The 23,648-nt window shown below is 45.6% G+C and overlaps 1 protein-coding gene across 2 annotated transcripts in view; it reads left to right on the plus strand.

The window, feature by feature from the left end:
• Positions 1–6,341: 6,341 nt before the first annotated feature.
• The window catches only part of LOC127567925 (syntaxin-6-like), a 30,616-nt gene continuing 13,309 nt past the window's right edge, over positions 6,342–23,648 (plus strand). Inside the window, exons 1-8 of one of the 2 annotated variants that reach the window (XM_052011138.1) lie at positions 6,342–6,900; positions 8,512–8,681; positions 11,159–11,253; positions 12,421–12,483; positions 14,512–14,634; positions 15,379–15,485; positions 17,839–17,933; positions 19,596–19,643. In XM_052011138.1, the coding sequence (XP_051867098.1) occupies positions 6,866–6,900; positions 8,512–8,681; positions 11,159–11,253; positions 12,421–12,483; positions 14,512–14,634; positions 15,379–15,485; positions 17,839–17,933; positions 19,596–19,627 (720 nt within the window). In that variant the 5' untranslated portion in view covers positions 6,342–6,865 and the 3' untranslated portion in view covers positions 19,628–19,643. Of the gene's footprint in view, positions 6,901–8,511; positions 8,682–11,158; positions 11,254–12,420; positions 12,484–14,511; positions 14,635–15,378; positions 15,486–17,838; positions 17,934–19,595; positions 19,644–23,648 lie in introns of those variants that run through there. The other variant, XM_052011137.1, reaches the window with a different exon arrangement.

The following is a 23,648-nucleotide window of genomic DNA, read 5'->3' on the forward strand; positions in this document are numbered from 1 at the left end:
TATTTAGGAAGTGGTCGGATGCTCTAATGTGGAGTGTCAGGAGGGGAGGGGGAGGATTTGGAAAGGGGGCAGTGGGTAACAATGTAATTCTGATGGGTAAAATGAGATGAGCTTGGGAATAGAACATAGAAAAGTACAAGAACAGGCCATTTGGCCCACCGTGTCTGTGCCAACCATGATGCCAATTTCCTTCATAATCCCATCTTCCTTCATGTAATCCATATGTTCAGGCGTCTGTCTAAATGCCTCTTAGTGTTGCTATCGTATCTGCTTCCAGCACCTCACCAGGCACCTACACTCTCTGTGCAAAAATAACTTGCCTTGCATATCTTCTTTAATCTTTTTCCCTCTCACCTTAAACCTATGCCCCCTAGTATTTGACATTTCCAACTTGGGAAAAAGACACTGATTGTCTAACCTATCTTCACCTCTCTTAACTTTATACACTTTATCAGGTCACCCCTCAGCCTCCAACACCCACTCACCACTGTCAACCTTTCACAATTAGCTAAATCAGAACAACCTCCAGGATCTTATCTTTGACCTCTCTAGTGTAATGCCAGACTAGGTGATCATAGACGTATGTGGCACAGGAAGAGGCCACTTGGCTCATAATGTTCATGCTGACCAAAAGTAGTCTCCCCATAATTTACTAACCAAGGCACAGAGGAAATTCTTTTGGTATATATTTAGTCACTTTGAATTAAAAAGGATCTTCTCCTCGAGATTTAAAGTCTGTAACCCAGTCTGACAGTGTGGAGGAGCTGTCTTTTAATTCAATATGAAATCCAAAGCCTGGTCATTTAATTGTATAATGGGGCAGGCTTGTGTTACCCTGTCTAATGCCATGAAAAACATGGCAAATCAGTTCCCATGTTCACTCACATGATCACTTGGCTGTCAGCTGTGAGGTTGGATTTCAGTTGTGGGATGAAACTGGAGATACTTGAACTCTTTAGAAGAAAGTCAGGGATTTGTTGTTGATCAAATTATAAAGGGCTTTGACAGAATAAATGATAAACTATTTCCAGTGGCTGGGTATGGGTAGTTGGAGGACACAGATTTAATACAGGTAACAAGATGGGTTGACTGAAAGGCTGGTGAAAACAGATTCAATAAAAACTTACGAAAGCAGATTGGATATATAATTCCTCCTTGTCCTAATGAAGTTGGTACATTTCTTCAACTACGTTATTTGTACTTGCCCAGTTATCTCTATTGTAACCAATATTTCTTCCCTTTATACTATCTCTCAGCAATGTTATCAGTGAGCATGCAGTCATCCTCCTTCAGGATGTCATCTACACTCAGCTTTGGCTCTTTGTCATCACCTTCACTTCCACTGTTGCTAATTTCTAACCTAAATGTCAAAAGACGAAGATTAAACTTTCTCCAAGTCACGAACAACATAACTGCTATTAGAAAGGAGGACTTGCATTTCTGTTTTTCCTTGCCTGACCTCAGGCTGTCTTGGAGTGTTCCATCACTAATGAACCATATTTGAAGTCATTGTAATGTATGAAATGTGGCAAACAATTTGCATATATCAGAGTCCCACAAATGCTATTAGGATAATGACAGGATAATCTGTTATTTTTGGTTGAGGATTAATATTTGTCGAGGATACTGTGAGAACACATCTGCTGTTCTTTGAATGGTGCCGTGGGATTTCATTTTTTTACCTTTTTTCACCTGAGACAGAGACCAGATTCAAGAATATTGAATTTTCCCACTTTAAGTAATCCCTACCACCCTTCCCCACAACCCCACCCCCACCATGCTTCTTCTCTTCTTCCCTTTCCTAGCCCATCTCTCTTTTCTCTACCCCCTTTTTTTCTTTCTCTCCTTACCTTTGACCCATCCCCCAGTGGGTCTGCTCTCCCCTCCTCCCCTGCACCTGCCTATCACTATCTCTTACCCTGCATCTACCTATCACCACCTTGTGCCCGCCCTACCTCCCCACTTTTTTCCACCTATCACTGCTCTGCTTTTCCCTCCTATATATTGGGCTTCCCCTTTCCTATCTGAGGTCCTGAAGAAGGGTCCTGACCCGAAGCGTTGAACACCTGCTTTTCTGCACAGATGCTGCCTGGCCTGCTGAGTTCCTCCAGCATCATTATGTTTTTCATGTAGATTCCAGCATCTGCAGTCCTTTGTTTCCCAAGTTTTTAATATCTGATCTGGAAAATAGGGTCCCTAACATTGCAGCACTCCTTGAGTATTTGACTGGAATACCTGCCTAGATTCTGTGCTCAGGTCTCTGGAGTGGAGTTTGAACCCACCTAAACTTCTAGTTTTCTTTGGTATCTTGCCCAATAATGAATCCTAAACTAACATCATTAAATATAATGCAATTATTGGGTTATCATCCTATTGCAGTTGTTGGGATTTTGCTGTGTGCAAATAGGCTTTAGTGTTTCCTATAAATTGGTAAAAGCACTTTGTTGTTTGTAAAGAATTGAGGGAGGGACTAAGATTGTGCAAGGTGCTACATAAATGCAAGTTTTAAAATTTAATTAGGATTCCCGTGAATGGTCCAATTAATTAATTAATTAATCTAGTGTTTAACACTGTTATATCTGGCAGCATGTATACATCCAATGATTCTGTATGCGTCATGGGAGTTAAATTTACCATACTAAAGACCTGGAAGCCACTCACAAACAGTAGTGTCCTGGAATATGAATTTAAGAAGTGCACTTATTTGAGTAGCTAATAGCTTTGGATAATTAGGCAACTGCTTCCATTTGATTTGGTTGTAATGAGACTAATCAATTATAAAGTGATAGAGTTGCTTGGAAGTGGGGAGGAGATGAGTAACTGCAGTATCCACCCCTGCATAACCAAATAAACAAACACCGATTAGATCCAGTCACTCTGAAAAGGAAACTGATACAAAGGACCTTTTGTCACCATGCAGACATGTTTCTCAAGCTCCCTGTGTAGGGAATGACATAGCTCATACATGTTTCCAATATCTGGTGCATCAGTAACACTCCCTTAACATCCTCCCCTTTTGACAGACTAAAGTGTGGAATGTTGGTTAAAAAATATTCAACAACAAAGGAGGTTCCCACTGTGAGTTAATTTGCATTGGTAATTTTATTGACCTTTATCTAGTTGGTATACATGGAGTTTGTGGGTCAGTATCTGCTATTGCTTAACAAGGTAATTGAACTCCTCCAGGCTGACGTGAGGCGGGGGAGTGTTTTGTGAAGAATCAGTCTGGTCATGCTATGTGTTTTCAAAATACTTATGTATAGTGGAACCTCTTTTCTGAGGTCCCTCCATATTTACAAGGCCTTATCTATATATTTACCAGAATTGAAAGAGCACAGTACAGCTGGAACCTTTTAGTGTGGAGAAGTAGTGTGGAGTTGTAACATGCTGTGTGACCATGGCTTTTGCACATTAAATCAGAAGGTTGTAAATTTGAGCCCCAGTCCAGAGACTTGAGCATATTTTCCAAGCTGACACGCCTGTGTAGTACTGAGGGACAGCGGCACTATCAGAGCCACAGTATGACAATAAGTTGAAGTCCTAAGTGTCTGTTCAGATGGTAGTGAGAGATCCTTTTCCCAAAAAGAGCTGGGAAGAAATCGCAGTGGCTCGGCTGATATTTATCTCTTGGCCAATATCAGTAAAACGATTGTCATGTTATTTATTGTATGCATGAATTGGCTGCCGCATTTCCTTTGTTACAACAATGACAGCATATCAAAAATAATTCAGTAGTGATGAAAAATACAGAATCAGAATTGTTATCACTGACATATGATTTAAAATTTGTTGTTTTGTGGCAGCAGTACAGTGCAAAGACATCAAAATCTATAAATTACAAAAATAGTCCAAATAAAGGTAATAATGAGGTAGTGTTCATGGGTTCGTGGATCGTTCAGAAATCAGACGGCAGAGAGGATGAAGCTGCTCTTAAATCGTTGAGTTTGGGTCTTCAGGCTCCTATACCACCTCCCATGGTAGTAACAAGAAGAGAGCATGTCCCAGATTGTGAGGGTCCTTAATGATAGATGCCGCCTTATTGAGGCACCGCCTCTTCAAGATGTCCTCGATGGTGGGGAGGGTTGTGCCCATGATGGAGCTGGCTGAGTCTATAAACCTCTGCAGCCTCATGCGATCCTATGCATTGGAGCCTCCACAACAGGCAGTGATGCAACTAGTCAGGATGCTCTCCACAGTACACCTATAGAAATTTGTAAGAGTCTTTGGTGACGTACCAAATCTCCTCAAACTCCTAATGAAGTAGAGCCACTGGCGTGCCTTCTTTGTGACTGCATCAATGTGTTGTGCCCAGGACAGATCCTCTGAGATGTTGACGCCCAGGAACTTGAAGCTGCTCACCCTTTCCACCACTGACCCCTCAATGAGGACTGGTGTGTGTTCTCCCGACTTCCCCTTCCTGAAGTCCACAATCAGTGCATTGGTTGAGTGCGAGGTGGTTGTTGTGACACCACTCAACCAGCCGATCTTTCTCACTCCCGTAAGCCTCCTCATTGCCATCTGAGATTCTACTAACAACAGTGATGTCATCAGCAAACTTATAGATGGTGTGTAAGCTGTGTGTCCAGGCACAGTTCAAACACCAGAGTGTAGAGAGAGCAGAGTGGGCTAAGCATGCATCCTTGAGGTGCGCCTGTGTTGATTGTCAGCAAGGAGGAGATGTTATTGCCGATACGCATTGACTGTGGTCTCCCTATAAGGAAGTTGAGGATCCAGTCGCAGAGGGAGATACAGGGGCCCTGGTTTTGAAGCTTGTCGATTAGTACTGAGGGAATGGTGGTGCTGAACGCCGAGCTGTAATTGATAAACAGTAGCCTGATGTGTGCCTTGTGGTTGTCTAGGCACTCGAAAGCCGAGTGGAGAGCCAGTGACATTGTGTCTGCTGTAGATCTGTTGTGGTAGGTGAATTGCAGTGGGTCCAGGTTCTTGCTCAGGCAGAAGTTAATTCTAGCTATGACCAACCTCTCGAAGCATTTCCTCAGAGCAGATGTGAGTGCTACTGGGTGATAGTCATTGAGGCAGCTCACCCTGCTCTTCTTGGGGACTGGTATGATTGCTGCCCTTTTGAAGCAGCTGGGAACCTCAGACCACAGCAGTGGGAGGTTGAAGATGTCCTTGAATACTCCAGCCAGTTGATTGGCACAGGTTTTCAATACCCAGCCAGGTACACTGTTGCGGCCTGACACCTTGCGAGGGTTCACCCTCTTGAAGGATGTTCGGACATTGGACTCCGAGACAGTGTTGCAAGATGCTGTGGGGATTTGCAGAGGTGTAGTGTTATTCTCCCTTTCAAAGCTGCATAAAAGGCATTGAGCTCATTGGGAAGTGAAGCATCACTGCCATTTATGCTGTTAGATTTTGCCATGCAGGAAGTAATGTCATGCAAACACTGCCACAGCTATCATGCATCTGATTGTGTCTCCCGCTTCAATCAGAATTGCCTTTTCATTTTTGTGACGGCCTTCCTTAGGTTGTACCTGGACTTCTTGTAGGATTCTGGATGGCTGATCTTTAACACCATAGATCTAGGCCTCAGCAGACCACGAATCTCTTGGTGGTCACGAATTCAAGAGGCTTTCCTGAAATTTCCAAGTCAACAGCCTATTAAAGTTGATGATGACGATGAGGGATTTGTTGCACACAGACCTTCTGATAGTCTAAAGCAGCTCTTGATTTCCCAACTAATATGACTCTCTCTCATCTTCAACCCTCAGCTGTCTGTATCAATGGTGCTGAGATGGAGATGGTTGAGAGCTTCAAGTTCCCAGATGTAACTATCACCATTTGTCCTGGTCCAACCACGCAGAGACTATGGCCAAGAAAGCACACTAGAGGCTCTACCTCCTCAGAAGGCAAAGGAAATTCAATATGTCCCCAATGACCCTTATTAATTTTTATTGATACATCACAGAAAGCATCCTATCGGGATGCATCACAGCTTGGGATGGCAAATACTCTGCCCAAGACCGCAAGAAATTGTGGAGAGTTGTGAACACAGCCCAATCTATCACTAAAACCAGCTTCCCCTCCATGGACTCTGCCTACACTTCCCGCTGTCTTGAGAAAGCAGTCAACATAATCAAGGATCCCTCCAACCCCAGTCATTCTATCTTCTCCCCACTCCCATCAGGCAGAAGGTACAAAGCCAAGCTCAAGGACAGCTTCTATCCCGCTGTTATAAGACACTTGAACAGACCTCTTGTATGATAAAGATAAATTCTTAATTTCTCAATTGACCTCGTCATGGCCTTACACCTTACTGTCTGCCTGCACTGCACTCCCTCTGTAACTGTAACACTTTATTCTGCATTCTGTTTTCCTTTTGTACCACCTCAATGTATGGAATGATCTGTCTGGATGGCATGCAAAACAAAGCTTTTCAGTGTATCTCGGTACACGTGCCAATAATAAACCAATTACCAGTGAATCATGCGCCTCCCAACACTTGCTCAGAGATGCCGGGATGGAGGCGGTGTTTGGGGAGAGATGACAACGTCCTCCAAGGCACAGACCGCAGCTGCAACAGATTGGCCTCCTCCCTCCTCACCGACCCTCCTCCGCTGCTGCCGCACGGACACGTCGCCAGGGTGTAGTTCACAGGGCAGTGAAGGGGGAGAGGGGGTTGTTACAGAGGAAGGTTGTGGCCATTTCTCCGCTGGGCCTGTTGACGCGCGGGCGCGGAGTCCGGGAGCTTCCCCCGTAACCTGGGGCAACGCGCGCCCTTTGACCCGGTGGAGCTTGTTGGCGGCCGGAGGCGGTAAGATGGCGGCAGCGGACTGAGGGGAGATCGGCCGTCGGTCGGGGAGCGGCGGAGCTCGCTGCAGAGCCGCGGTCACCAGCCGCCGTCATGTCGATGGAGGATCCCTTCTTCGTGGTGAAAGGGTTAGCAACGCCGTTGGACGGAGTGGATGGGACTCGAACCGGTCTCCCCACCCTACCCCCTACCTGTCACCTTCTACAGCCCCCACCGCTGCCAACAACCGCACTCAACTCCCCCCCGTCCCTCCTCCTCCTCCCCCCCCCCAACGGCCCCCGTCCCTCCTCCTCCTCCCCCCCCCAACGGCCCCCGTCCCTCCTCCTCCTCCCCCCCCCAACGGCCCCCGTCCCTCCTCCTCCTCCCCCCCCCCAACGGCCCCCGTCCCTCCTCCTCCTCCCCCCCCCCAACGGCCCCCGTCCCTCCTCCTCCTCCTCCCCCCCCCCCCAACGGCCCCCGTCCCTCCTCCTCCTCCTCCCCCCCCCCCAACGGCCCCCGTCCCTCCTCTCCCCCCCGCCCCAACGGCCCCCGTCCCTCCTCTCCCCCCCGCCCCGACGGCCCCTGTCCCTCCTCTCCCCCCCGCCCCGACGGCCCCCGTCCCTCCTCTCCCCCCCGTCCCTCCTCTCCCCCCCGCCCCGACGGCCCCCGTCCCTCCTCTCCCCCCCGTCCCTCCTCTCCCCCCCGCCCCGACGGCCCCCGTCCCTCCTCTCCCCCCGTCCCTCCTCTCCCCCCCGCCCCGACGGCCCCCGTCCCTCCTCTCCCCCCCGCCCCGACGGCCCCCGTCCCTCCTCTCCCCCCCGCCCCGACGGCCCCCGTCCCTCCTCTCCCCCCCGCCCCGACGGCCCCCGTCCCTCCTCTCCCCCCCGCCCCGACGGCCCCCGTCCCTCCTCTCCCCCCCGCCCCGACGGCCCCCGTCCCTCCTCTCCCCCCCGCCCCGACGGCCCCCGTCCCTCCTCTCCCCCCCGCCCCGACGGCCCCCGTCCCTCCTCTCCCCCCCGCCCCGACGGCCCCCGTCCCTCCTCTCCCCCCCGCCCCGACGGCCCCCGTCCCTCCTCTCCCCCCCGCCCCGACGGCCCCCGTCCCTCCTCTCCCCCCCGCCCCGACGGCCCCCGTCCCTCCTCTCCCCCCCGCCCCGACGGCCCCCGTCCCTCCTCTCCCCCCCGCCCCGACGGCCCCCGTCCCTCCTCTCCCCCCCGACGGCCCCCGCCCCTCCTCTCCCCCCCGCCCCTCCTCTCCCCCCCGCCCCAACGGCCCCCGTCCCCCCTCCTCCCCCTCCCCCCAACGGCCCCCGTCCCCCCTCCTCCCCCTCCCCCCCACCCCAACGGCCCCCGTCCCCCATCCTCCCCCTCCTCCTCCCCCCCCCCCCCCCAACGGCCCCCTTCCCCCCACCCCAATGATCCCCCCCCCCCGTCTCCCCCCTCCCCAGTGGCATGGCCCCTGTCCCTCCTTGCCCCCTACTCCACTCCCATACTGCCCCATCCCCCAGTGCTGTCACTCCCCTTCATGCTGCCTCCCCTGCTGCTCCCTTACTCCTCTGCTTGACTTGTTCCTCCCCTCACACTCTCACTGCTGCTCCCTTCTCCTCATATACTGTGCCCCATCTCACCCCTGCTTCACCAATTCCTCTCTTGCCCCATTCTGTCAAGGCTCTTTCTCCTCCTGCCCTTATGGCTTACGTAGACTTTGCTGCTTAGTCAGTGCCAAAAAGTATCAGTTTACTGATTCTGTCTTCCTTGCAGTGAAGTGCAAAAAGCAGTGAATACTTCCCAAGGACTGTACCAACGATGGACCGAACTCCTGACTGATCCCTCTTCAGCCAGCAAGGAAGAGTGTGACTGGACAACCAATGAGCTGAGGAACAGTCTGCGTAGTATTGAGTGGGACCTGGAGGACCTTGATGAGACTATTAATATCCTTTAACTGCAGGTGCACTGTCTTGATCTTGCTTTTAAAGTCACTTATAACACCATTCTGTTGGTTTTAACTCATTAACCATATCGACTAATGACCAGTGAGAGTTTACAACATTTGTGTCAAATCCACATGTCCAGTTGGTCAGGTCTGCCCTAAGGGTTCTTTCTGTCCATTGAGCTGTTGCCTATCAAAGCCTCTTCAAAGGCTGCTGTGTAACTAGGCACAGAATTGCAAATGATTTGATGCCGGTAACATATTCAATATAATTTGTAATTCACTTTAGGTTATTGCAGAAATTTAGGGCTTTGTGGTCACCATTCAACTGGGGGAAAAAAAGCCATTTGGGTTACTCCCTCTTTCCAGTTTTTAGCCTGTAGGTTACATTGCATCAAATGCTCACCCAGGCACATTTTAAATGTGCCAAGGATTTCTGTTTAAAGAAGTGAGGTTCCGACCACACCAAACTCTGAGCTAAAAGATTTTTCCTGGAATGTGCACTAATTCTACCAACTACCTTAAATCTATGCCCTCTCATTGTTAATCCCTCTAAGGAGCTAGAGGTCCTTTCCATTGACCCCACCTGGGTGTCCTATAATTTCTACATACCTGAAGTATAAGTACTGCTACATCATGGTTAAGTTGCTGGATCAGCAGCCTTGACCCAGAGACACAAGTACAAATCCAATCGCAACAGGTGGAAGTTCAAAAAAAAAATCTGATAACTGGATTGATATTTAAAGAAAAACTAATCTGGTATATCCTTACCCAGTATGGCCTATACATGACTCCAGACCTATAAATGTGGTCGACTCTTAAGTACCTTCTCAGTTCAGAGGCAAACGGGGATGGACAATAAATGCTGTAGTGGTAGCAACATTGCCTACCATGAACAAATAAGAAAACTTCAACTCTCCTTTTTCTCTTTCCCAAAGAAAACTAACCTCAGCCAATTTTACCATAAATCAATTTCTCCAATACTGGGAACATTTTCATAGATCTTCCCTGTACCTTCTGTGTTACCACATCCATCCAGTAATTTGGTGAACAGAACTGCAATATGCCAATCACGTGTTATCCTGCAATGATTACAACTGGAGGTGAAATTCCCCACCCAATGAAAGTAATAACTTACAACCAGCACAAATACTGAAAGTAAAATCTCCAGTATCAGAATTTCCAATGGCTACTACTTGAGTAACTGGAATAATTTCCCAAAATACATGTTAGCATAGTAGCAAATTGAACTTTGTGAGTGTTGTTAAAACAAGTTGTAGTAATCCATGATAAAATTAGAAAATGCTGGAAATATTCAGAATCTGTTCCCTAGGGTAGAAATGTCAAACACCAGATGAAGTGCTTTTAAGATTAGAGGGGGGAAGTTTAAAGGCAATGTGAGGGGCAAGATTTTTACGCAGAGAGTGGTAGGTGCTTGGAATGGGTTCCAGGGGTAGTACTGGAATCAGGCAGTTTGATGGGGTTCAAGAGGCTTTTAGACAGACACATGAATATGAAGGGAATGGAGGGATATGGATGATAAACAGGAGGACATTTAGTATAAATTGCCATCATGATCGGCACAACGTTGTGACATTGTGGGCTGAATGGCCTGTCCAGTGCTGTACCGTTCTCTTTTCTATTCACCAGATGAAGTGGTGTTCATGGAGAGAGAAACAGAGTTAACATTTAAGGTCTTTCATCAGAACTGAGAAGTGGAAATTAAGTGCAATTGCAAAAGTTGCAGAGAAAGAGGAGGGATGGAGAGTACCAGAAAAATGTTTGTGACAGGACGGAGACCAAGACCTGAAACAAAAATGCAGAAGCTGGAAATTGGAAATTAAAATAGAAATTAAAATCGAGAAGTATCTTTAGTATTTTCTGTTTTTATTTCAGGTTTTCAGCATCTCTGGTTCTTGCTTTTAAACTACAATAAACCACCATTGTTTGGAAAGAGAATTAGATTCAGCCAAGTTACCAAACACAAAAGTCAATTGTTAGAATAAGCTATTTTTACGAAAGGATGAGTAGAAGCAGAACAGAACCTTGCATCCTTGTAACAGCTGTGCTTTGGGGTGGCATCAAAAGATGCATTGTGCAAGGGGCTAGAAGGTCGCAGGACAAATTACCCTCTTGCCTACAGACCTAAAGCATATTTTAAAATGAGTAACTTGAGAGGAATTTGCTATTTGTATCCTAAGCTGGGATGATGTGGGAAGAGTGAGAGCAAAAGAAGCAGTGTTGAGAAGATCAATGTCAAGGGCACATGTTTCTTTTCGGAGTATGCCAAGGTCATTATTATGTTGAACTGCAAATTTCCCTCGAAAGGGAAACTAAATAATGCTACAATCTGAGTAATTATTGTTCACTGGGTTTGATTATGTTTCTGCAAAGCATGTTAAAGACAACATATCAATACAAGTTATTGCTGAGTTTAAATTTACATGCGTCAGTCAATTTGCCTCAACTGCAATGTACGTATCGTGGAGACAAACCCTCGCAAGTTTAATCTCGATCCAGCAGAGCTGAGTAAAAGGAAAGCGTTCATCACCAGTACAAAACAAATTGTAAAGGTAAGCCCTGCTGATGCATTTATAAAAAGGGATGAAAGTGAGTGCTTTATGTGAACTCTGGCAGTGGAATCCAGAGGCCCAGTCTATGGGAAGTTGATGATCTAGCATCTTCTAATGTTGGGCAAGGACACAATGGGGCTAGAGAGCAGAACTTGGAAGATTGTGAGGAGAGGGAGAACAAAATGTGCTATTATTCTCTCACTTGTGCCACTAATGCTTTATCACTAAAAATGTATTTGTGTCTGGAGTTACTTTGGTGAAAGGTAGTAGTTACATTGTTTGCCTATATAGAAGCTAAATGGATAATCCAGAGAATGGGTTCAAATCCCACACACCTTAAAAGTCAAGTTGTAATTAAAAACTCAACTGATATTCTAATACTGTTTAGGGAAGGAAAACATGTCATTACCCTGTGTTGCCTATACTAAAAATCTTTAGGGAAGGAAAGGGCAGGTGGAGTATAGATTAAGCACACAGCAAAGATCCCTCTGCAATCTTTCAGTCCTATAAGTGCATTTGACTGTAAAGTGCCTTCTGGCTCATTCCAGCACTTCCACTGGTCGTCAGGAAATGATAAATGATAGGCCAAAGATGTTAAATATGAAAGATCTTAGTATACTGATGTTGTGTGGTGGTCATGATATTGCTGATCCATAACTCCTGCAAGTGTGGTTTTCTTGTTTTTTTTTTACAAGTACCACATGCTCTACACTGTGTTTGTAGCTATGATTTAGCTCTATAATCTGAGGCCATTCATGCAGCTTGTAAATCAACCAAGCAAGTGGATGTGACCATCTTGGCTTAAGGAGGTTGAGGGAAAATTAGAATCCTATTGGTCATGCAGACCATAGTACCAGTGACTGGTGTGGGAAGTGCAAAAACATGTTGGGAAAGTTGCTGAAAGATTGCAGAGGGAGATTGGCTGTGTATTTAACCCATCTGTGCCTTTCCTTCCTTAAAGATTTTCAGAACATTCGTTGTGGTTGGGTTAGTCCAGAGTTTGAAATGCAAAATTATTTCCACCCAGTTACATTAATGTATGCAGTTATAGAACAAAATGCATAGTTAAAGGGAAGAAGCACAGTTCAGTGCCATGGTCAACACTCCTTTTTGGTGAGATTTGCAGTTTACCTACTGTAGCAAAACCTGAATCTGTTGTACTTACAGGAAATGAAAGATCACATGTCCAGTTCTTCGATGCAAGCATTGGTGGAACAGAAAAACCGGCAGGTGTGTGGCTTTCATTGACCCTTACCTATTATTGATTAAGAAACCTCGTGAATAACAGGCACCACAGCTGGGATTTCTCATGGCCCTTTGGATAACATCGAGATATCGAAGTGGGATAAACAAGCCGCAGCCTCTTAGTGGGCTTTCCTGATGTGATTATCGTTGATGATGTCAGCATTGTTTCATGGTTGTGCAGATTAGCCAAGAGCTCTGTTCCCTCGCTCAGAATCCCCTGCCTGGAAAATTAAAGGCATTCCTCAACACAGCAAGCTCTTGCCCACTTTAACCTGATTGCCACGGTTAATCAGAACCGCATGTTCATTAATATTACTTTCACTGATATAAGGCTGTTTTTCCTCTTCAGAAGGTTTCCTTGTTTGGAGAAGTGCCCTTAATAGTAGTGCACAGACTGGTGTAGTATCAAGATGCCCTGGTCAAAAAGTTAGTGGTTCTGCTCATTGGGCTGTTGGCTGATCTTGGTTGGGATGTTGTTGGACAGATGACTCCAGAACCTGAGGGGAAGAAAATGTTTGCTCGAATGACCACAGCTGGAAATTGAAAACCCTGGAATTCTGGGGTTTTATGATTTTCCAGCCCTGAGTTCTGGTAGAATTTTCCCCTGGAACCATACCATGTCCATAGAACCATAGAACCATACAGCACAAAACAGGCCCTTCAGCCCACCATGTTGTGCCATCCATCAAACCACCCTCACACTACCTAACCCCTTCCTCCCGCATATCCCCCCATCCCACACTCCTCCATATGCCTATCCAACAAGCTCTTGAACCTCTCCAATGTATCTGCCTCCACCACCACCCCAGGCAGTGCATTCCATGCACCAACCACTCTCTGGGTGAAAAATCTCCCTTGAACCTCCCACCCATAACCTTAAAGCCATGCCCTCTCGTCTTGAGCATTGGTGCCCTGGGAAGGAGGCGCTGACTGTCTACTCTATCTATTCCTCTCAATATTTTATATACCTCTATCATGTCTCCTCTCATCCTTCTCCTTTCCAGTGAATAAAGCCCTAGCACCTTAAGCCTCTCCTCATATTCAATACTCTCTAATCCAGGCAGCATCCTGGTAAATCTCCTCTGCACCCTCTCCAACGCCTCCACATCCTTCCTATAATGAGGCGACCAGAACTGAACACAGCTATTCACTCAGCTATTGCTCAGTGGGGACCATTCACCTTAGAGGCTGAAGTTTGTAGGTTCAAGTTCCTTTTCAGGATCATCAACACTTAAACCAGGCTGAAGTGTGCTTCCTGTCTTTTAGATGAGACATTAAGCAAGAGGGTCCCTTTGCCTTCCACGGTATATGTAAAAAAAAACTCTCAGCGCTATATGAAAAACAATGGGGGAGTTCTCTCGGATGTCCTGGCCAATATTTATGTTAATTAGCATCATTAGAGGGAGCATTTGATGTCTCTGGGCCTGTACTCGATGGAGTTCAGTAGGTCGAGGGGGGGATTTCATTGAAACCTACCATATATTGAAAGGCCTGGATGGAGTGGACATGGAGAGGATGTCTCCATTAGTAGGAGAGTCTAGGATCCGAGGGCAGATCCTCGGAATAAAGGCATGTCCATTTAGAATTGAGATGAGGAATTTCTTCAGCCAGAGAGTGGTGAAAACTGTGGAACTTGTTGCCACAGAGGGCTGTGGAGGCCAAGTCATTGGGTGTATTTAAGACAGAGATTGATAGGTTCTTGATTGGTAAGGGAGTTAGAGGGAAAAGGTAGGAGAATGGGGTTGAGAAAAGAAAATAACCAGTTAGCCATGATTGAATGGTGGAGCAGACCCAATGGGCCGAATGGCCTAATTCTGCTGCTACATCTTACGGTTTTGTCATTAAAACAGCTGATCTGGTCATTATCACGTTGTTTTTTAGAAACTTATTTGCTTGGTTTCTCGTGTACTGCTTTGGGATTTTCTGTATAAACACAAGTTCTTTTATTCTGTTGTCTTTGATATGGGATCATGCTGTGTGGAAAATAACACTGGCTCTTTGCTGTTTGTGCAGGCACTGCTGAGCACCAGGGGAAGCCAGAGACCAAGCTCCACTTCAGATAAATACAGCCGACTTGATCAAGAACTGCAAACAGTGAATTCTCAGTTTATTGAGGACCAAAACATCCAACAGCAGGTAACCGGGCAGAGTGAGAGCACAGTTGCTGCAAGCTGACAGCAGTGGGTGGGAAATAGAAGTGGAAGGATAACTTTTTGCATGCATTTATGGTTGGGGAATGAGGTCTGGACTTCAGACATGATGGCCTCCCAAAAAACATTTGGGTGGGGGAGAAGGAGGTGCAACCAGTTGATAAGACTGCCCTGTCCTTCACCAGATTACAGATCAGATTCCAAGGCTGTTCTGAGTGCATTGATCTTAAGAGGTGTACTTTGCCCTCAGGGAGAAATGGGAATTGAGAGTGAAATCAGCTTAGGTTCCTGCTCCTGATGTGTTCTGCAGTGTGCATGTTTGTAGGTACAAGCTGAGGACAAAGCTAGGCTGTGAAGTCTGTCATGACAGTAGCCTTCTGTGTGAGGTGTCACAGTGAAAACAAAGACCCAAGGAACCATGTCCAGCAAAGCAAGGAAAACAAGTTGAGCAATGAAGGGAGAAACACCAGAGAGTAGAAAAACTGCCACTTACTACAAAATAGTTTGGATCAAGTGAGGAATCTTTGTGCAGATAAAGAAGAGTTTATGGAGAGCCCAGAGATGGGTATAGAAATGTAACAGTCCTGTGTTGAGAAGCCGTGTTTTGGTGAAAGATGGCTTTATGTAGGGAGAGAACCTATCCTGGCGAAAGGGAGGTTAACTGTGAAGAGGAGGAGCTAAGCGCTTTGGGTCTTGTCAACTTTTTTTTTGTGCTAATCATCCCACATAGTTGATCGTGGAGCAGCAGGATGATCAGCTGGAGTTGGTTTCTGGCAGCATTGGAGTTTTGAAGAACATGTCGCAGAAGATCGGCCATGAGCTGGATGAGCAAGCAGTGTGAGTATTGTTTCAGCAATGTGCTTTCTTTAAGTTTCATTCTTTCCCATCCCTGCAGTGCTTGCCTTGTTCGGCCCCAAGGAAATGAGCTTTGCTTTGATCTCTTTCCAACCCTCTTGTTTTCAGTATCCTTAATTTCCACTGACGTGTTGTAGTCCCACAACTGGCAGCAGCCTTTAGCAAAGTGCCCACTCATGTACTAGTCTAGATAGCTAGAGTGACAGATTCCACTGCCCAACCATACCCTATTGTTGTTCAGTGCATGTATGTACTTGGTAAGGACAGTGGACTGACTGTCATCAACCCTGAGGTTACAACAACTAAAGGAGGTGACCTTTGCACAAAGATAATGAGTCTGGTGCTCTTTCTTCTCCAAAAGCTGTTGATGCAAGGGATAAATTGGAAATTTCAAACTTTTGATTCATTTTTATTGGGCAGGGGAGACAGACCAAGATGATTGGATGGAGTTGCGATACAGAACAGTTGTGAATTAATTGAATGGTGGTGGAAGCAAGGGGCTGAATGTCATTGTTCTGTTCTGATGAAGGTTGAAGGAAGTGGTACTAATAAGAGAGAATATTGGGTTAATAGCTCATGATTTTGCAAACAAAGGAGTAAGGAGAGGAGGCCAGGAATTGTTCCTGAGGTAAGAGAAGTGGGATAAGACTGAACAGTTGCAGGCTGTGTTCAGGTGGGTATGAATGAAATCAGGCAAAGTAGCAGAATGGTTACATCAGAGAAGTAACTAAAGAGGCCAGAACAGCACTGTCTAGGAGAGCCACTCTCTCACAGCTCCAGAGACTCAAGTTCAATCCTGACCTTGGGTGCTGTCTGTGTGGAGTTTGCACGTTCTCCCTGTGACCATGTGGGTTTTCCCCGGGTGCTCTGGTTTCCTCCCACATCCCAAAACATGTGGGTTGCTGGGTTAATTGGCTGCTGTATATTACTCCTAGTGTGTAGGTGAGGGGTAGAATTGGGGGAGTTGATGGGAACGTGGGGAGAATAAAATGGGATTAATGTAGGATTAGTGTAAGTGGGTGGCATACTCAGTGCAGAAGGGCCTGTTTCTGTGCTGTATCTCTCTGTCTTTGACCAGTCATCCCGAGATTTAATCCTGCCTTGGCAGCTGGGAATTTAATTTCAGTTAATTAAATGGAAAATTAGCTGGGATCAGTAATGGTGACAGGAAACTACATGATTTTTGAAAATGCCTATTCTGTCCACTGATGTTCTTGAGAAGGAAATGTGCCATCCATATTTGGCCTGGCCTTTGTGTGACTCCAGACCAAAAGTAATTAGGTTGACTCTTATATGCCTTCTGAAATGGGTTGGTAAAAATACTTAATTCAGAGGAAGTTGGGGATGGGTCAATAAGTGGTAACCTTGCCAGTGACATTGAGATCCCAGAAATGAATTAATTTTTTTTTTAAAAAAAAGGAGCCTTGGCAGAATTGCGTTTTTGGTTTAGTGTCTGATGCCCATCATGGTGCTGTCTGCTTACAGGATAAGGTATGAAATGAACTGGGAAACTTGAGAGAATACAGTGCCTTTATACAAGCCTTTAGGAGTGAGTGATGCTAGTTTCAGCATTAAACTGCTGACTTGGATGGGGGTTGTTCTCTTCCTGAGCCATTTCCCTTAAGCCTAAACAAATACAACACTTGCTAATGCCTACTGGGGATTTCCTGCCTTTTCAGTGCTCTGCTGACCAGCTTCTGGGGAATGATGCTGTTATTCATTTGAGTGACAGGACAAGCAGGAATAGCATCAGAGCTGTGACAGTATGGAACTCCTTTGGCGTGAGAACTGGGTTTTCATTAAAAAAAATAAAGACAGTGATATATACAGATGGAATTGACTGAGAGAGTCTTGTATAATTGTGAAGAACAAGAACTTAAGAGTATAAGCATGGTGTGCAGGGGGAACCATGATGCCACATATTTTACCTTGTTCTTAGAACAGAGATGTTTCTGTCCATGTGTATGTTTTGAGGGGATGGTGGGTGTGATGGGGTTTATTTGTAGGTGTTGGAATACCATGGATATATAAGGAGATGAAATATATTTATTGTTGGTGAAGGAGAGTGGTTTTCTTTGTGTATCTGTTTGAAGGGAAAGGTAAGGAAGGTGTATGCTGGTGGGGCTGTTACCAAGGATGAAGTCACAGTAGCTTTATTTCTAGAACAGTCACGGCAAGGCATTGTAACTGGGTTCCTCATCTGAGCGAGAAGTGGAAAATCTCATATAAAGTGGAGCCAATAACAAGTTCTATAAATTATTTAGTGTGTGTGGAGGGTGAAATTGGACCCCACTCCTTAGCTTAAGGTTTCACTGTATGCTCTGTTTTCCCACAGTATGCTTGATGAGTTCTCCTATGAGTTGGATAGCACACAGTCACGGATGGATAATGTAATGAAGAAGCTGGCCAAAGTGTCCCACATGACCAGTGGTAAGCTTGTGGAGCTAAACTTTCCCTGTAGACTGAAATGTATGAATTTAGTTAAACACTCCTTGATCCAAAGCCTAAGAGAATAATATAGGAAGATTTGCCTTCCCCAGGTCTTTCCTCTTGAAGAGAAACTGAGGAGAATTATTTAATATGCTTGAAATTATGGAAGTTTTTAACTAATCACATCTAAGTAAACTTATTTATTATGAACAGAATTAAAACATCTGGTTTTGTTCATAAATCAAAGTCAACAACAAACAGGGTGATAACTATGTGGCAAAAATGTTGTCAATGCTGAAATCTGAAATAAACTAATGGAAAGGGGAGCATCTGTGGAGGGAAAAAAAAACAAAGTTAATGTTTCAGATAGAAAGTATTTTGGTACATGAAAGGCATTTGACCAATTGTTTGGCTCTTTAACAAAACCTATTCAGTTATTCCACTCCCCTATTTTTCCCCATACTTGGGCATATTTTCTCTTTCAAGTATATATCCATTTTACTTTTTAAAATAGTCATTGATTCTGCTTCCTCGCCCTTCCTGCTATGCACATCGCTCCGTGCACCTTCCTTAATATCATCTACTGCATTCGGTGCTCCAAGTGTGGCCTCCTCTACATTGGTGAGACCAAACGCAGACTTGGTCACTGTTTTGCAGAACACCTGCGCTCCATCCGTAACCGTGATCTGCATCTCCCTGTTGTCAGTCACTGGAACTCCCCCTCCCACTCCATCACAGGTATGTCAGTCCTCGGCCACCTCCACTGCCAGGAGAATTCCAAGCACGAACTGGAGGAACAGCACCTCGTTTTCCATCTTGGAACCTTGCAGCCTAACAGCATGAGCATTGCATTCTCCCACTTTAAGTAATTCCCATAACAACCCCTCTCTCTCGCCCCCCCCCCCCCCACACCTACCCCCAACCATGCCTCTTCTTCCCTCTCCTAGCCTATCTCTTTTTTTTCTACCCCCCTTTTTTCCTCCTTACCTTTGACCCATCCCCCAGTGGATCTGTTTTCCCCTCCTCCCCTGCACCTACCTATCACCCTCTCTTAACTGCATTTACCTATTTACCTATCACCACCTTGTGCCCACCCCACATTCTCTCTTTTATCCACCTATCACTGCTCTGCTTTTCTCTCCTATATATTGGGGTTTCCCTTTTCCTATCTTCAGTCCTGAAGAAGGGTCCTGACCCAAAACATTGATCACCTGCTTTTCTCCACGGATGCTGCCTGGCCTGCTGAGTTCCTCCAGCATCACCATGTTTTTCAGCTACTGTGCTCTACATCTCACAGATCCAGACATCCGTTTCCAATTGAGAGGATAGGTTAGCAACTAACATACAAGCCCAGTGACCCATTTGTTGTTGTTTTCTTTCTCTCTGATGCCTTCACTTATCTTCCTCTACTCACAGTCCTCCAGAGAGATCCGCTGTCATTTACAGACATCCATTTCCCTCTTGTAGATGGCACTGAAAGCAATTGTGTCACTTGGTCCCCATCCTGTCACAGATGTTCATTCCCCCCCACTTTGCAACTTAAAACACACAATTTTTCTGTTTTACATTTCTGTCGAAGCATCGTCAATTTGAAATGTTAAATCTCTCTTCACAGGAGCTATATAGCCTGCTGTACATTTGTTTTTCCCTATTCCTCCTTAGGGAAGTCCTGCCTTCAGGAGAAGACCAATTAAAAACAGATAAAATCCTAGCATGAATGTTGCTTATTACTGAGAAACAAGCGGTCTTCTCTAACTAAAACAGCCTCGTTAATTTATGCAGCGTTCATGATCTGGGCATGTTCATGAATTGCTGTATTCAAATCAGTGTCTTAGAAGCAAAATGATAAATATGATTTTTAAGTTTGAGGCTGCTCAGATTTCTAATAGTGGAGTGCTATACAGTATCTGCTTATCACCCCGAATATGTAGCCAGCTGGTTGAAAATGCCCAAATATGGTGGGGGTTTTGATTCGCAGCAGGAAGTCGCAGAATGGAACAGGAAGTGTGAAGGGGGATCTTGCCAGGAAATGACACCAGGGTGTAAGTAATTTGTTTCCTGCCTGGTCACTGACTCATTCATTGTTAAATCCCTGAGAAACTTGCAGAAATTAGTGCCTTAACTGCACATTGTACCAGTAGTCCCTGTAAACACAGGCTTGTAGCACTAGACACTTGTAACAAAGACTGAGCAAGAATAGAATTGCATTACCTTTATTTTAAATGTATTGGTAGAACAACGTTCTCAAAGGCAACATGTAGTGGCAATATTATAAGTGTGGTTGCTTGGAGGGAATTCCTAACTGAGGTATCCATTCCTGACACTGACAAGAACCTGTGGATTGTGTGGTAATTGGTTTATTATTGTCTCATGTGCCTAGATACAGTGAAAACTTTGTTTTGCATGCCATCCAAACGGATCATTCCATACATAAGTACCTCGAGGTGGTACGCATGGAAAAATAAAACTGAATGAAGAATATAGTGTTACAGTTACAGAGGGAGTGCAGTGCAGGTTGACAAATAAAGTGCAAGGGGCATGACAAGGTAGACAGAGATCAAGAGTTCATCTTCATTTACAAGAGGTCTGTTCAAGAGTCTTATAACAGCAAGATAGAAGCTGTCCATGAGCCTGGCGGTACATGTTTCCCCCCCTCCCGATGGGAGGGGGGGAGAAGAGAGAATGCCCAGGGTGGGAGGGGTCTTTGATTATGTTGGCCGCTTTCCCAAGGAAGCGGGAAGTGTAGACAGAGTCCGTGGAGGGGAGGCTGGTTTTTATGATGGACTGGGATGCATTCACAATTCTCTGCAATTTCTTGTTGTCCTGCGCAGAGCAATTGCCATACCAAGCTGTGATGCATCTGGATAGGATACTTTTTATGGTGCATCTGTAAAAATTGGTGAGGGTCATCAGAGACATGTCAAATTTCCTTAAGGCTAAGAGAAGGTGGAGGCATCGGTGTGCTTTCTTGACCATAGAGTCTACGTGGCTGGACCAGGACAAATTGTTGGTGATATTTACACCTAGGAACTTAAAGCTCTCAACCATCTCTACCTCAGCACCATTGATACAGACAGGGGCATGTACTGTGCCCTGTTTTCCGAAGTCAATGACTAGCTCTTTGGTTTTGTTGATGTTGAGAGAAAGGTTGTCTTGACACACTGCCAGTAAGCTCCCTATCTCTTTCCTATACTCTGCCTCATCGTTGTTTGAGATCCGGCCCACCACAGTGGTGTCATCCTCAAACTTGGAGTTGGAACGGAATCTGTCCACACAATCTTGAGTGCATGGGGAGTAAAGTAAGTGGCTGAGGACGCAGTTTTGCGGGGCACCAGTGTTGAGGATAATTGTGGTGGAGGTGTTACTGCCTATCCTAACTGATCTGTTGGTCAGGGATCCAGTTGCAGAGAGAGGTGCTGAGTCTGAGATCTAGGACATAGAACATTATAGCACAGAACAGGCCCTTCGGCTCACGATGTTGTGCTGACTTTTTAACCTATCTAAGATCAATCTAACCATTCCCTCCCACATACCCCTCCATTTTTCTATCATCGTCTATCTAAGAGTCTCTTAAATGTCCCTAGTGTGTCTGCCTCTACCAGCACCCCTGGCAGCGTGTTCCATGCACCCACCAGCCTCTGTACAAAAAAAAACAACTTGCCTTGCCTCTGATCTCTCTCCCCCCCCCCCCACCGTACTTTTCTCCAATCACCTTACAATTATGCCCCCTCGTGTTAGCCATTTCCACCCTGGGAAAAAGTCTCTGGCTGTCTGCTAGATCTATGCCTCTTGTCATCTTGTACACCTCTATCAGGCCACCTCTCATCCTCCGCTCCAAAGAGAAAAGCCCTAGCTGGCTCAACCTATCCTCAAGACATGCGCTGTGCAATTTTGTCACGAACCAGCAACAAAAGAAACACACTGAGTCATGATTCAGTGTTAACAACTATTTTATTAATCATTACTTATAATAATACTAAATAAAAGTAAAAATGTTATTATGTTAGAATTCAAAAAAAAAGTTAAACCTTGAACATTAACCCCAAAAACTAAACTCTTCGTGTGTGTGTGTGTGGCAAGTCCCAAACTCCAAGTTCAACAATGGTTCTTAAAGTTCAGTTCCGCAAGCCATATGGTGAAACATAAGCATCCTGATAAATCTTCCCTGCACCTTTTCTAAAACTTCCACATCCTTCCTATAGTGAGGCAACCAGAACTGAAAACGATATTATAAGTATGGTCTAACCAGGGTTTTATGGAGCTGCAACATTACCTCATGGAGTTTGGAGATGAGTTTCTTTGGATACAGTATTGAAGATGGAGCTATAGGCAATAAACAGGAGTCTGATGTAGGTGTCTTTGTTATCCAGGTGCTCCAGAGACGAGTGTAGGGCCAGAGAGGTGGCATCTGCCTCCTACCTGTTTTGGTGGTAGGTGAATTGCAGTGGGTTGAGGTTTTCTGGGAGCCTGGAGCTGATGTGTTCCATGACCAGCCTCTCGAAACGTGTAATGTATCTGTACACTTCCGTGACTGCACTGCCTGCTGTCTTAGATTGTGAGGCCAGTGTGAAAAATAGTCCCCTGTACAAAGCAGTTCTGGACTATTTTTCACACAGGCCTCACAATCTAAGCTTCTGTGAATCCATATTCCACCAGATCTCAGGTGTTGGCAATGTGGGATGAGGATGTAAACTATCCATTGCAAGTGATGAATTACCGGAATCTGTACTAAAAATACTGACATTAAGCTGCATCTTCTAGGGAGGGGAATAACATAAAATTCTAGCACCACTGCACCTGTTGGGATAATTACAACTGCAGGAGTCTTGTATCTGTACTCCGTAGAAGTATCATAGTGAGCATGTTTATGAACCCTGAGAAAAGTTCTTTAAAATTCACTTCTGGGAGAGTGGACATAGCTGGCAAGGCCAGCATTCATTGCACATCCCTAATTGCCCTTGAGAAGGTGGTGATGAGCTTTGCCTTGAACTGCTGCATTCCTCTTGGTGAAGGTATTCCTGCAATTCCATTGGGAGACAACGGTAGTTCTAGGATTTAGGTGCAACAATAATGAAGGAATCGCGATATATCCAGGATTGCGAGTCCAGATGAAGCTCCATTTCCACCTGCTCATAGGCAACAAATTCCGGGACACTATCATCCCACTAAAAAAGTATTTCCTCTCATCTCCCTGTACCTCTTCCCTGAAGCCTTAAAACTGTGTCCTCAGCTTTTCTCTACCTACCTTATCTAAACCTGTGATAATATTGTGCACCTCTATCAAATCTCTCCACAACCTCCTTTGTTCCAAGTAAAACAACCCCAGGTTCTCCAACCAAACCTTGAAGCTAAGTTCCCTCTTCTCTGGAACCATTCTGGTAAATCTTCCCTGTGCTCTCTCCAGTTCCTTCAACTCCTCCCTAAAGTGTGGTGTCCAGATCTGGACACAGTGCTCTACCCACAATATAAATCTTCATAAATGTTGAGGTTGACTTCCCTGCTTTTGTACTCAATACCTCCTGTTTATGAAGCCCAAGATCCTAATGTGCTTTGGTAAGTACTCTCTCTCTGTGCCTCGCTAAGTGCATGCATGGTCTGTGCATGTGAACCACCAGATATCTTTGTTCCTGCACCCCCTAGAACTATGCAATTGTCTGTATCATCTCTTCCCAGTCCTGCTCCCTGAGTACATCACCAAACACTTCTCTCTTAAGT

The sequence above is a fragment of the Pristis pectinata genome, chromosome 3 (assembly GCF_009764475.1).
Source record: "Pristis pectinata isolate sPriPec2 chromosome 3, sPriPec2.1.pri, whole genome shotgun sequence".
In the NCBI taxonomy this organism is placed as follows: Eukaryota; Metazoa; Chordata; class Chondrichthyes; order Rhinopristiformes; family Pristidae; genus Pristis; species Pristis pectinata.